The sequence below is a fragment of the Mchenga conophoros genome, linkage group LG5 (genome assembly GCF_057382185.1).
Source record: "Mchenga conophoros isolate Kocher_MC1m ecotype Shallow Benthic linkage group LG5, M_conophoros_male_GT1.1, whole genome shotgun sequence".
Lineage (NCBI taxonomy): Eukaryota > Metazoa > Chordata > Actinopteri > Cichliformes > Cichlidae > Mchenga > Mchenga conophoros.
This window is the reverse complement of record NC_140530.1, coordinates 30459462-30474060: the sequence shown is the minus strand read 5'-3', so window position 1 is coordinate 30474060 and position 14599 is coordinate 30459462. Positions and strand designations below refer to the sequence as shown.

Below are 14599 nucleotides of genomic sequence, written 5' to 3'. Positions count from 1 at the left end.
AATTCTATTTTAGTCCCCTTTTATTTGTGTGACAGACAACATCTGAGAGTTGGACAAAGCATGAATAACTTTAATCTAAAGCTAAAAAAGTAGTCCAAGTAAGAAACCTTTTCCTGAAACTAGGGCTTCCGGTACTAATATCAAGTCATGCCTTCTGTATGTTTCTTGTTAGACACGTGGAACAATCAAAGAAAAACCTCTGTTGTCCAGATGCAAAGATAAGACTTTCAGTCAGAATGCACTAGAAATCAGTCATCTGACTGCGAGCTGAAGTATTGCCACCTGCCTTGCAGGCATTCGGCACATAAAAGCTTCCGTTAAATAAAAAAAGGAAGAAAAAAATGTTTCTCTGCTACTGCTCTTTTGTGTATGCTGTTCTGGTGGTGTAAGTGGATGAAGCAACAAACACATTTGGTTAAACTATGAAATTTGAACTCTGTATCTATCGCTTGCCAGTATGGTCCATGAATCTATGCCTGTGGTTGCTCCTGCAGACGCAGTAAAAGAGGATGTTAATGAACTGCTGTCACACGTAGGCTGGTGCCTTTGAGGCAGCAGTCGGGATTCTCTCCACGTACTCGTCTGTTTGCAGTGTGGAGGCTGTGATGTGCTGCCTGACTGCAGAGAGTCGCCTGCGGCCAGACAGGAGGGGACCAACTCAGTACAGGGGGTCCCTGCTGCGGTCCCACTCTCTCACCAGCAGAGCAAAGGCTTAGCTCTGCGTGCGAGAGTGTGTATCTATGTTTCTGCCCCATAATGTGTGTGCCTCATCGTGTGAAATACATGCTTGCTCTTTTTGCAGTTGCATTTGTCAGTGGGAAGTATATGTGAATACATGTAACATACAGGTGCTGGAAGCAGTGTGATGCTTATGAATCATACTAGTCACAAAATGGAAAAAAGACAGTTAGGAAGGAGCTGTGTGTGTGTGTGTGAGTGTGCGTGTGTGTGCGTGTGCGTGTGCGTGTGTGTGTGTGTGTGTGTGTGTGTGCGCATTTCTAAGAAACACAGACTGTGAACCAGAAATTGTGAACCATATTAGTCACAAAACAAAAAAGGACAGTCAGGAAAAAAACAATGTGTGCGCGTGTGTGTGCGCATGTGTGTTTGAGAGAAATAGAGCCAGTCTGTCCACTGCTCTCCCCTACAATCTGCTGCTATTGCACCCTGGGTAGTGTCAGAATAGCTCGGGTACCCGCTGTGCCACCTGTCACCCCAGCCCCGAGGCTCACTGCCGGTCCAGCCACCCAGCACTGAGGCCCAGCCCGAATTAGATTGCTATCACACAACCAGAATTGGCTCTTTTTCCCTACAGGAGAGTTCTCTCTTTCAGCTGACATTGTTATCTTTTACGTCACCACAAAAACTCCAAGTATGATTTCAACACGAGTCTTGCTCTACAGTATTGAATTTTTAAGTACAAATATACAGCTTGGACATATGTCGGGGTGGGGAATCTCCTTGTCAGTTCAGTTGCTAATGACATTATCACAGGAACTCAGCAAATAGGGTACCCCTTAAAGGGGAATTCGGGGACTCTCTTGTAAGCGTGGCATCTGGCTCCACCAAACATCTGAGTAAGCAGATTGGCCCTGCAGGCCTGGTGTGACAGCCGATGAGGAAGCTAGGAGATGTGGGAGAAGTGATCTGCACAGCTCCGCTGCTCAAGCTGTCACTTTAGCTTGGTTTGGCACAGTTAGATTCTCTCTGGCTCTGAAGCATTAGGCCCACTCTTCTGACTGCCGCTGCCCTGCCGGCACCAAGCCAAATCTTTCATGGGGGAGGTCGCTCATCACTCTCACTCTTTCTTTCTTCCTCTCCTCCCCCTGCTTAGTATGTCTCAGCAGGGCTCTGGCTTCTTTATCGCAATCTTTCTCTTTTTGTCTTCCCTTGCCTCTTTCTTATCCTATTCCCAGCAGAAGCCACGAAATGGAATCCATTATAATCTGCCATTATTTGCTATTTTCCAGTTCTTGTTCCAGCACTCTAAGCTACTCATATGCTCTCTCCTTGCCGTCTTTGTTGGTCTCTAAGTAGGTGTTCAGTCATTCATTAGTCAATCCACCCACCAGGATGCACCTCAACATGTAACACTAGCACTTCTGTGCAAGGTAACCTTCTGTGCATTGTATGCAGCTTTGTATTTTAACCTAAGACAATAAAAAAAATCAAATGTTTTTTTGTTTTTGGACTATTGAAGAAAACATGCCTGAAAGTTCATAGTATTGCATTTTACAAATTTTCTGTGACTTAATAAAACTAAATAAAAGAACTATAAGACTACAACATTTATATTAGGAAATCCAATTATAGGACCGAATATCTTGCATTTCAAGACACTATAAACACACCGTAAATGTAGAAAGATATTACCGGGCAATTCATCAAAATTACACATTAGGGGCCGAGAGTTAAGTAAAGGCCAAAGCAAAAAACGTTTCTCATTATACGCTCGAAAAAGAAAATTTTGTGGAGACAATTCATTATTCAATCCAAGCACTGAATAAAATGAATTATTTGAGTTGGGTAATTACGCAGTCGAGCCACCTGGGGGGCTCTTCAACTGGTGGGGGAGATTGTCACATCTTGCAGGAGCTTTCCTCTCCTCAGGAGCTCCCTCTGCAGGAGGGGGAGATACAGGAGAGGTGGAGGAAGATCTCAGCCTGGGTGTTTATTGTCTTATGTAGTCTGGAAGATGAGTGGATGGTGGGGTGGGTGCAGTTTTCTCTGTGGTGGGGTTGGGTGGACTGTCCCGGGCTCTGTGGGGCCGGGCGGCGCTACTGCACTGGGCCCGGTCTGGATGGGCCTGGGCCCCCTTTCCCTGGCGGGTCGCGGAGTATGGGGGTGCCTACTGGGGTCAGCGGGGGAGCTGGCCCCAGGGAGGGGTCACTTGCCCCTCCCTTCCTTCCCTCCCCATCTCCAGCTGCCTCCCCCCTCCCGCTCCACCACAACCACCCACACATGCAGGGCCTTGGAGTAGGGGTATGTCACCAGGGTGCAGAGGAGGCTACCCCCCCCCCCCCTCTGTCCCCTTCTGGCTGCCTCTGCCTCAATTTTATCCCACAACTTAGACATTCACATTACTCACACTCTCATTACACATACATATAGGATCTTGGGGGTGGGCACGATACACGGAGTCCAAAGTACCATCAGGGTGTACACCCCACCCCTGGCATCGTTGCCCACCTCTCAATTTTAAATACACGTAGACATTGAGGGCTAGCAGGAGGGTCCATGCGCTTACCTGCTGCTCTCTGGCAGGTAGCTCCAAGCCCTCCTGGGTTTTAATTGCACCTTAGAACACACATGCATCAACATTACAATGAGCGGGTGGAGAGAGGTTTGGAGTCTTCTCTCACCCCCGTTCTCTGCGACCTGCTGGACCGGGGGGGCTAGGACTAGGAGGAGGAGTTGGCCGTCCGACTGCGGTCTGGAGTGTGGAGCCTTCCTGCTGCTGCGGAGTCGGGGCGGTCTGCCTCCCCCCACCGCAGGGAAAAGGGAAACACCACCTGGGTCTGGGTGCAGTTCCCCCCTCCAGGGGTGGGGGCACCTAGACCCGGTTTGTAGAGTACGCTTGGGGAGTGTGATCGTGTGTACAACGTCTCTTTATGTCTGTCTCCACGTTGGTTGAGTGTGGAGTAAGTGCATATGAGAGCATGAGGGAATGGATGTTTGTATCTGTGTGTGCCTGTATGTCTGTGTCTATATGTCAGGTTGGGTGTCAGGCGCCACCTCTCTGGGGACATCTCAGGCCCTCCAAGGTATGGAGGCCTATCTCCCCCTACCACCACTTCCCCTGCCAGTGGCGGACCCCCTCAGACATCGGTGCGTTGGTGGTTCTTTGTGTCCGGGGATGGGCGTCCAGGTACACACCGGCTCACTCCTTGGCGGCCGCTTATCGGGGCCTGGAGCCTGGGGCTCGCTCGGGCCACTTCGGAGGTGGGGTGCCCCCGGCCTCTCGGCCTGGGGCTCGGTCACTCAGGCGCAGCTGGCTGCCGGTGGAGCTCACAGGCGCGTCACTGCAACTCCCCCTGGCTTCTGCTCCGCGGCTGCTGAGTGAGCCCTCATCTGGGACTCTCCTCAGCTCTTTCCGGGACAGTGGCGCAGCTGCCCCTCTGTTGGTCTTCCTTGGTCTCTTGTGTTCTGGGGGCCTCTGGATGTCTGGAGTTTTGATCTCCTCCACACCTGCTTCACGCCCTGGAGGACGGGGCTGTGGCCCCCCCACACCCTCTAGCAGATTATTACATGAAGGAACCTTTTAAAAAAACAAAAAACAAGCGCGTCCATGCTCACAGGTGTACACACGGGTGATCACACCCACAAACTACACCCTTTTTGGCTCCTACCTCAAAGCACACTGTGTTCTGTTGATCTTATGTGCTGCACAATAATGTTTAATATTTAGTATTTACTGTCATATTCCCATATATCATTGTGATGTTGTTTATTCTATTACTCTTGTTCTCTTCTGCTTGCTTTCTTTTTTCTTTCTCAGCAGGTGATCCAGGTGATTGATATATGCATTTTTTTTCTCTGCCCGTTCTGTTGGTTTTTGTCTTTTGCCCTTCTCCCCCGTCCCTCTTCTCAGCTGTTTCTCTTTCCCTCTTTCTTTCTCCCCTTCTTTCCCCCAGTCAAGTCTGTCCCGTATTCAGTAAGTGAAAATAAAATAAACAATAAAAGGTGAATCAAATGGACCATTACGGCAAGGCTGGGATGGTCAGTTTGGTAAAGTAAATCCGTTGGGCATCTTTCTTTGCCTTTAGACAACAATTCTGATGGCAAAAGAGCCAAACGGGACAGGCCAAAAAAAAAAAAAAAAAAAAAAAAAAAAAAATTACGCAGTCACGACAGAACAAACTGTTCCCACCTCTGATTTGCAAAAGGTCAAGGTGCCTGTTGGCCCACGGTTCTAAGAGCATGTATGTCACCACAATTCCTGTTGCTTTTACCCATTCCTATTTTTCTTCCAGTATTTTCTGCCTCTGTCACATTAACAAATATAAAAATATATGAATTTAGGCATTTAAAAAAATACCATAAATAAAAAGTCAATGTTAAAAAAAATAAATGCCAAAAACATTTGTTTCAACATTTACTCGTGACCATTTGCTGCAAATATAAATGAATTCAAGTGTTCCTGAGATGCTGTGTTCTTGAAACAGGAGATTAACCTCTGAATTCTAAAATCTAATCAAATGAGTCCAAGTGAATTTTTGTGCCAAAGCTGTAAATGTTTCCTCAAGGCACTTAAGAAATGTTGTGAGATGTATCAACATATGCACAAATGTACCCAAAAACAGAAAGCTTCCAGCCACAGCTTTTGCCAGCTGGAACTGTAACTGACTGTATATAAAAGATGGATGTACCCACTGTGAAATCAGCGACCGGTTTGTGGACAGCCATTAGAAAAGCCCTAGAGCAGTAATCAGCTTATGCTAGTAATGGAATGGAATGGCTGTAACACAACTCTAAAAAGTTGTGAGCAAAAGGCTGGAAAAGTAAATGGTACTAAAAAGAAACAGCTGGAGGAACATTTTGCAACTAATTAAGCTAATTGGCAACAGGTCAGCAATGTGACTGGGTATAAAAAAAGAGCCTCAAAGAGGTTTACCATTCTGCAAAAAACTGCCCTGTCAGAATAAAATTTCCCAGTGCAAAGACTTTGAATTTCTTATCATCATAATAATACATAATATCAACACAAAATGGAGAGTGACTGGAGAAATCTCTGTGTGCAAGGGACAAGGTCAAAACTCAGTACTGGATGCTCATAACCTTTGGGCCCTTGGACAGCACTGCATTAAAATAGACTTGACTTTGTCGTGTCAATCACTGCATGGACTCATTTCCAGAAATCAGCGTCTGTAAACACAGATTGCAATGCCATCCACACATGTAAGGTAAAGCTATACCATGCAAAGAAGAAGCCATATGTGACCGTGATCCAGAAACGCTGCTGTCTTCTCTGAGCCAAGACTTGTTTAAATTGAAAGAGGCAAAGTGGAAAACGGAAAACTGTAAATTCTTTTTTTGAAAAAATGTAAGCCATGTTCTTCAGACTAAAGAGAAGAAAGACCACCCAGCTTGTTATCAGAGCAAAATAACAAATCCTGACTGTATGGACTTGTGCATACGGAAATGGCACCATTAATACAGAAAGGTGTATATATAGAGTTTTTAGACCAACCTTGAATATTTCAGTAAGACAATACTGTCCCGCATACTACACCTATTACAACAACAAGGCTTAGGAATGAAAGAGTCTGAGTCCTGAACTGACCTTTCTGCAGTCCAGACTTTGACAAATAAAAACATTTGATAACACGGAACAGAAAAAAAACAAAGAGCAAAGAAAACCAAGGAGCAGCTAGAATCCTATATCCGACAATAAGGGGACAACATTATTCTCCCACAAATCAAGCAACTGGTCTCCTCAGTTTCCAGATGTTTCTGGAACGTTTTTTGAATTTTTCTGCCATTTTTTATCTTTTAGATTTTTGTCAGTTTAAAACACAATATCTGTAACTTATTACATTCTGTATTGATTTGCAAGTTACACAACGTTCCAACATTTTTTTTAAATTGTGGTTGTAGATTTTTGTGTTTTTAAGCACCACTTTTCTCACTCTCACAACAGAGACAAAATAGCACTCACCAAGTGCCAAAAACCAAATAAGTCACAACTTATTTGGTTTATATAATTTAAATGGTTGAAATATATGTTGTATGCCAGTTATATAAAAAAATAAGTAAATCATAAAGACCAAAAACATCTTTTCAATTAGATTTTAAACATGTTTATTTCTACTAAAATGTTGGAATTTTTAAATGACTCAAGCTCAAGTGTCCAATTGAGGAACTGCAGTTTTTTTGCGTTGCGCATGGGCTTCATCTATCAGCCTCGGCGGCTGCTTGGCATGGAAAAGTAAAAATGTTGCAAAGCATAGGGAGCATGGATTCTAGCCGAGCATAAGCCTAATTCTCCACGGTGATAGAACATGCACAGTAATATAATAACTAATTAATATACTCATTGGTTATAAAACGCTCATCACTGGGTGTTATCGTTTAGTGGTTTATGTGACTGCCAGGTTGTGTCAGTGTTTGGTAATTTCATCATTTGAACATTTAAACCATTTACCAAAAAACACTTTTGAACTACTGTTAATGGTGTTTTGTTTTGTTTTTACTCTTCATGTCATATACACTTAAACAGTACATTTTACTTGGATCCACATTTGTATGTGAAATACTACTCACTTGTCTGGCCTGCCAGGCACCTGCAGGCGTAAGCGACATTTGTTAGCACTCTGGATCTGTTCTTCTTTGATGCGGATAAGCCTCTGCAGAGCCAGACACCAGTCCTGGGCCACAGTGGTGTTGAGGTTCTTTGACAGAAAAACACACAGTTAAAAATTGTTTCTCAGTTCTAGCGTACACTAGGTCATCTAGCACAGACCCAAGTGCACCGAGCACAGGTGTATACTATAGATGTACTTGATACTGTTGCACACAAACTGAGAAACTGCCACACATCCATTTGAGAAAAAAAAAACTGCAGTAGGTGATTTGAGGCAATGTGCTTCAAATAACATATTAAACAAGCATTTTTATCTTATCAAGCGAAATTCTGAATTGACTTCAGTACCAGTATCCATTTTACAGTAAAACATAGACCCTCAAGTCAAACAGAATCAAATCAATTTTCTGAAGTCAATGAGCTGTGCAGAGATATTCTGTCTATTTGTTCAGCGGACAATATTAGAACTCTGTGGAAAGTGAATGTCATTTAGTGCAAGGCGAATATCACTCTTCCTGAGGACATTATGCTCATTAAGTGCAGGGAGGCAAAGGTGCCACCATTAGCCTGAGAGGTTCTTTGGTGATTGCTGGAGTATACCTCCCCGGAGGTGTTACTGTATGCAGTGTATGGCACTGTTAATGTGACAGTGCTGCACTACTGTGCCCTGATTTAAACTCTGCAGGAGGGGTACTGACAGCTTCTTTTGCAACATAACAAATCTTACACTCCTTTAATATATGAGAGGTGCATCTCATTCTCACAGTTGTGCTACTATTGATAATTAGACGAATTTGAAACCAGTGATCCGAGAAGCATATTATACATCTCATTGTTCATACTTAAAACATCTTGAAGCCTTTTGCAATATCTTTTACAGGAACAGAAACAGACTCTCCAAACGGTCTTTTCACTATCCAAATGTGATCACTGAGTTTACACTGAGTTCAGAGATTTAATTTAACTGAGCATACTTCATTGTTGTCTTTGCTACCTCTGTGAATCTTCAGTGTGTTCTCAAGGCTTAGAAGGTATTGTCAGTTTACAGAACACATTCCATACTTCAACCATTTCCATTCCATGCCTTGAGATAACGCATTTATGAATAATTTGTGATGCTGAAAGCGGTTTCTGAGAGGAGAACAGCATGCCTCAAGGTCAGTGCAAATTTTTTTCTTCTTTTTCTATAGTTGACAATTAAGTTCTCTAAGCAAACTCTGAGAGATTTAGCCTTTGCAGCCATATGACAAACGACACACTGTGACTTTTGTGGTTTGGCCCGTAGAGTCAGCTGGACTGACAAAGCCAATGTCCAGTGCCTTGTCTTTCAGCTAATTTTGCTGTACTACAAATGTTCTGGGATACACACTTCCCTGTGAGACACTCCGGGAACAGCAAAAGTCGCATAAAGAGACAAGTACCTGATATGTCCCTTCCAATGTACCCACGAGCAGAGTGACCTCTTCCACAACAGAAAGGTCATGTTGTAGCTCTTGTAGCTCCTGGTAAAGCCGTGGAGGGCCTAGGATTGCTCTACCTAAGAGACAACACACAAAGTTGGAGAGTTTATGAAATGACCACCTCTACTGTTATTTAAAGAATAAGACGTTGTTCAACAACTGCTAGTAATGAGGGAATATATTACATATGTTACTGTTACAAAAATAAATGTGGATAATAATGAAGAGACTTTTCAGGTTTGAGAAGCTGTAACAAGTGGACAGTTTACAGCAGCAGTCCCCAACCTCCGGGCCTCGGACCGGTACCGGTATCACTCGTTAATTGAGTGATAAAAAATAAATTGATTCAATCCCACTTCAGTTTATATTATAAATGTACTCAGTTTATGGACCAACTGGCCAGATTAGGTTTTAAAAGAATTTTATATATTTAAGCAAAAGCTTCAAGGTCACAGTGTTCAAAAACTGTAAAGAACATGGTGACGTTGTTCCTTAGAACTCATGGAAGTGCTGAAAGAAAAGTTGCTTTTGTTGAAACTCCAGTGGCACTAATAAAAGAGCTTCGATGTGCAGATGGATCGATCTTAATTATTTGTTGAACTACAGAGAGTGAATTTATGAGTAAAAAAAAAAATTAGATGGAGAAACTGTTACTTGGAGCCATGATGCCCTTTTACTGGCCAAAAGGAATGCAGGTGTCTCATTAGACGCAAAATTCAGCATCGATTTGAGCTCCGCTTCCTTCAAAGTCTCCCTCTCCTACTGCCAGGAATCAATAGTTGCGTCTCCTCCTGTCTGCCATCCTCAGTCCTAGCTCCCCTGGCCCACATCTCCCAAGCAGCAGGCACTATGAGAACCACCTAATTAAATTCTGCAGGTAGCTTTTGCTCCAGAGCTGTCCTGCACTGTCATCACTACCACACAATAAAGTAGCAGAAGAGCAGAGCTGGTGGGCAGGCTTGGTGAGGCATGCATGTCCAATGGGACCTGCAGCTTTCTGTGTATTCACGTGCATACGTGAAATTAGGGTATAGCCAAAATAGGGAAGGGAGAGAGACAGAGAGAGATAGCCTGGTATTGTTCATCTAAAAAGCTCCATTGCAGCTTTTGGGGTTTAATGGATCTTTGACACAGAGAGACAGTGACATCTGTCATCTGTGGAAGGAAATCAATAGGTGAGACATCTGAATACAAAGAGGTGGGCTGCGAGCCGCAAGAACAACGTTTTTCTTTTCTCCCCGAGGAGACTGCCGGGAACCCTGTGCAGGTTTGTCGAGTCCTCGCGGGCTTGCTGTTGGCTATGGCCAGAGAGGTGAATGTGCTGAGTTGTAATCCAGCGTAATCCAGTTGGTGAGGCACGATATGGTTTATACACTCAGACACGGCTATCCACACGAGCCGCCAGGCATATAACTCACTGGTGTGGAAGGCTTGAGCCCAGAGGGGTCCATCCTTGCACTCAGCTGCTGTACCGGTAATGTTAGCTGGTAGCTTTAGAGACAATGCAGATTCACACCTGCACCAAAATCCTTGTCTGACTCCCAGCCAAAGCCCGCTGTTACACTTCTGACAAAAAAATAGCTTTTCTGGGAGTGGATCAAAAGGGAAGCAGCAATAAAAAGGGCAAAACGAGGTAAGACAGCATGAGAGTAAACAAATGGCACAATTGGCTTTTCAGGAAATAAAAAAAACAACCCATAAACGTTGTCAGGTCTTCTGTGTATTAGTAAAAAGAAGTAGAGAGACAACACGATAGAGACACAGGCAGATTCATTGGGTAGAGTAAAAAAAGACTGGCCTGCATGTCCCTGAAGGCCAGCTTTCTTCAATAAAGAAGGGTACTGGGGCCTGCAGAAGATGAAAAATGACTCCATTTTGAGCCATGCTGAGCGAGAGAAGGATTTAGACTAGACACCCGAAACCTGAATGACATCACAGGGGACTCTAAATAGATGGGACAGCCAGTCAGAATGAAAATTTGGGAAACAGCCCCCAGATGTTCAGAGAGGTTTCTGGATAGACATGATTATGATTACCACACTGTGTTGAAATGGCAAAAAAAGAGAACAGAGAATGTTAGAATCAGTATCCAGCACCTCTCAGGGGCATAACATTTGCAGAGTTGTACACAGGTAAGGAAGACAGACAGGTGGGTGAGAGCTAACCCTAAACGATCCCAAAACCTTGCAGCAATGTAGTGAGTATACAACCACAGACTACCTGAACAACTGCAAAAACTAAATCCTCTGAGAATCTAAACCAACTCTCAAAACACTAGCAGCTCACCGAGCGTGACACGGAGAGCTCTGAAGAAGGCGCCATTAATATTTAAGTCATGGAGCTGCAACTTTAAAAAGTGTGTAGCATTACATCCTGATAAGGCTTTGTATCTCCCTTTTCCCATGGCACATTTATCAGGGATCTCGTCAAGCTCTGTATACACCAGAGTTTTGTGAGGGGTGGTGGGAGAACTAGTGTTTCAACCACAGATTCCTATCTACAGCTACTGGCTCTCTAATTGGGCCTGGAAAGGGAGGGAATAATCTCTGCAGATTGATGACTCCACTCTAGATGTGTTTGTGGTCTATCAGAGAGTGAAATGAGACTGCGAGGATGATGCAGCAGGGGGCTCACTAGCCCCACATCGCTCTCCAAGATAAAACACCCCAGGCAGATGAGAACAAGTGACCATCATCACTATCCTCCTCACAAACACATCCTCAATCAGAGTGACAAGCAGCGCGGACACATCTCCTCCCCTCCATGCGATGCTTCAGATTAGGCTTGCTGAGTCGGAAGCAAGGGCTGGGGCTAACAGTCAGTCCCAGTGATGAGATTAACAAAATAAATGAGAAAAGACAGTTTGGCGTGTTCGCATTCTTGTTTTTACCTGACGTGAAGGTACCACTTGGCCTCTTAGCCCCACTCTGCTGGAACAAGGTGTCTTTGCTTTGAGAGCCCTCCTGCCCAACTTCTACTACTTGCACCTGTAGTAGGGGGGCGCTCCACTTAATGGTGTACTTGGGGCCAACAGGGACTAGGCTGCTGATATCTGGAGGCCCTCTGTTAGAGACGGAGAGAGAAAAAAAGGAGGGATGTAATTAAAAGGAAAACAACTCAAGAGAAAACCTCGCTCTAGCCAAATGCTCCCGCTAAAAGCACTACACCAAACACTCGATGGAACGAGATGCTCTGCGAAATGTTACAAAGGTGGTTGGTAGTGGGAATTAGAATTTTTATGATCACCCATGTTCCTCACCAAAATTGTACCCCTGGCTGTGAGGAGGAGTTCATTGCTATTCATGTATTCCTGTAATCACGCAGACAATCAACATTGTGATCGGTTTGTCAAGTTCCTGGAGGGCAGACAAAGTCAACTTCGGGACACTCGAGTTGAATGAGACGAAGAGTGATAATTGCTTTGAAGGCTGAACAAGAAGGCTTTAAGCGACATCTTTGACAGGGGCTTTGCAAAATATACAAAATCCCTTTCCTGTTTACTTCTCTCAAGAAAGAGAGGGACAGACAGAACGGGACAGGGAAGAGTGAGAGAAATGCAGAAAGAGAGTGAGCGAGAGAGATGTGATCAGTGGTGCTGTCACATAAGATAAATTGGACAGAAACCAAAAAATGTTTTATGTCAGTAATCTAGAAGTCCTGAAGCTGTAGTTAGGTATTCTACCATTTGTTTAAAGCTGATAAAGCTGCTGCAATTCCAGATAGTGCTCAAAACCCCTAGCAGCTATTTCTCTTTACTATGCAGTTTGCCAAAATATCTTTGCGAAACCTAGGGCACAACATTAGAGCCTTTTGCCACCTAATAGCAATTTCTTCTAACCGTGCAGCGTACCACACTGTCTTTTCGCAACTTGCACACAACTTCATGCTAGAACTACACATTAGGAACGCATTAGCAAAGTGTTCTAGGATGCAAGGGCATTTAGCTCAATTTGCTCTACAAGAGGGACTTACTTGACATTTATGTTGGCACAGATGAGTACATCATCAAAGAGGAAGACCTTTCTCTCCTTCGACTTCAGGACTTGTCCCCGCTCACCATACACAGTCTCAATAAGCGTCTCACAAAGGACGAGTGACCCCTGCTCCGAGTTCAGTTGCTAAAAGGGACACAGCAATCAGATCAGAGGCACAGAAGACAGTATCACAAAGGGCCAGTCCTCTGGAGTTCAGTGCCTGGAGGACGCACAAGTCAGGCTTGGAGGAACAGATGTCTCATCAGGGATTAGCAACACACTCATCCTTCCCAAGGTCGTTTAATGTGTGTGTCCTGAATGTATACGCAAATACATCTAAAGCACGTTTATTCTACAGACTTAGTTAAAGTAAGCCCACGCATGCCCTTCTGCCTATCTCTGCTTTTCATACTATTCTTAAGTAATGAGAGAGGATCATAAAGCCAACCTTCAGTTTAATTTGAGGGCAAGAAAGGTTTGCCCGGATTTTTTTCGCCCAATGCTTCAGAAATATGCTTACAATTATTCCTTGTCCTGTTGCCTATACTATGCTCTCCACCATCCCACTAACACAGAATCCAAACTGGCTTAGCTTATGAACACTTGGACATGCAATCCTTTCCACCACAACAGGGCAACTACACGGGTATACAAATGCATTAGCTGTTGCGTGCACCCCTTTAACACGAACACCCACACAGAGACACAGTTAAAGAATCCAATAACAGATGGAATTTATGCTACACTATGTTGGCACATGCTTTCCTTTTCAGTCATCCATATGTTTGTCTAAGAGAAATGGCAAAGGAAAGCTTTTTATCACTTTGGTCCAGCTTCTTTTATGACTGGCTAAATCAATACTTTTATTTTATGCACACTGCACCAAAATAAGCTAGACTCATCACAATTAAAAGAATACCACTGTAGTGCAAGCACCAGGTTAAGTTCAAAGATGAAGCTCACATCCTGATACATTGATGTTTGTGCTCGCTAAAAGGCACGAATTTTAGCAAATAATGAAACTCTCTGCTGCGTTCATTCTACAACCTGCAGTGCAACAACGCAGCTGACCACATTTCAGAAAACAGAATGTCCTATCTACAAGAAGTAGCTGATTTTGGCTCAGATAGCTCACAGAATGACTCATTAGTCTGACTTGGACTGCTATTTGATGGGCACAAAACCATACAGCTCCTTCGAGATGTGGGCTCTTATGAGAATACATTCTTAAAGTCTTCAAGCATCAATAGACACACACGGCAGTGCACTGTGCATGTGCGCTCATGTGCGTGCATTTGTGTATGTGCGTGTATGAAACTCTCTCGCATGGTTATCTGTCCTGTTCTGGTGACTTAGATACTTTGAGACAAAGAATGAATATTTCATTGGATAGTTATGGGGGCAATAGAGGCGAGTGTTTCCTATTGGAATTCTGCAGTGTCACCGCAGCAAATGGAATTCTGTGTGAGTGGAGGAGATTGGCCGAATCAGCTCATCTCGGAGTCCTGGAAAGCAGGGGCTGATAGAGAGAAGTAAAAAGGGGAGGGTGAAAAAGTGAAGAAGACAGAGAAAAAAGCAGTCACACTAGAGAAAGAGAAGAAGAGTATATAAGCTGAGTGAGAAGGTAAGCAAGAGAGTAAGCAATGGAGTGCAAGAGGGGAATAGAGAGGAGGTAAAGAGGAGAGAGAGGGAGAAAGGAAGAGGGAGAGCGACAGGGTGAAAGAGATAGCTCTCTTACAGTTTCCAATTAAATGTCTCATTTACCCCCTAATTCTTCTTATTCAGAGCAGCATTTGTTCAGATTCGCAGCAGCAGGACTGTAATTTCAGAGTGGTAATGGAGAAGCAACGCCTCTGCCACTG

At 44.1% G+C, this 14599-nt stretch overlaps 1 protein-coding gene across 3 annotated transcripts in view; it reads right to left on the bottom strand.

Annotated features, from left to right (window-relative positions):
- arhgef10la (Rho guanine nucleotide exchange factor (GEF) 10-like a) overlaps window positions 1-14599 on the bottom strand; it is a 117716-nt gene that overhangs the window by 60662 nt on the left and 42455 nt on the right. For all 3 annotated transcript variants that reach the window (XM_085274820.1, XM_085274823.1, XM_085274822.1), the window contains 4 exons: window positions 12736-12881; window positions 11654-11826; window positions 8725-8840; window positions 7264-7391 (listed from right to left, as the gene is read on the bottom strand). In XM_085274820.1, the coding sequence (XP_085130946.1) occupies window positions 7264-7391; window positions 8725-8840; window positions 11654-11826; window positions 12736-12881 (563 nt within the window). The remainder of the gene's footprint in view (window positions 1-7263; window positions 7392-8724; window positions 8841-11653; window positions 11827-12735; window positions 12882-14599) is intronic.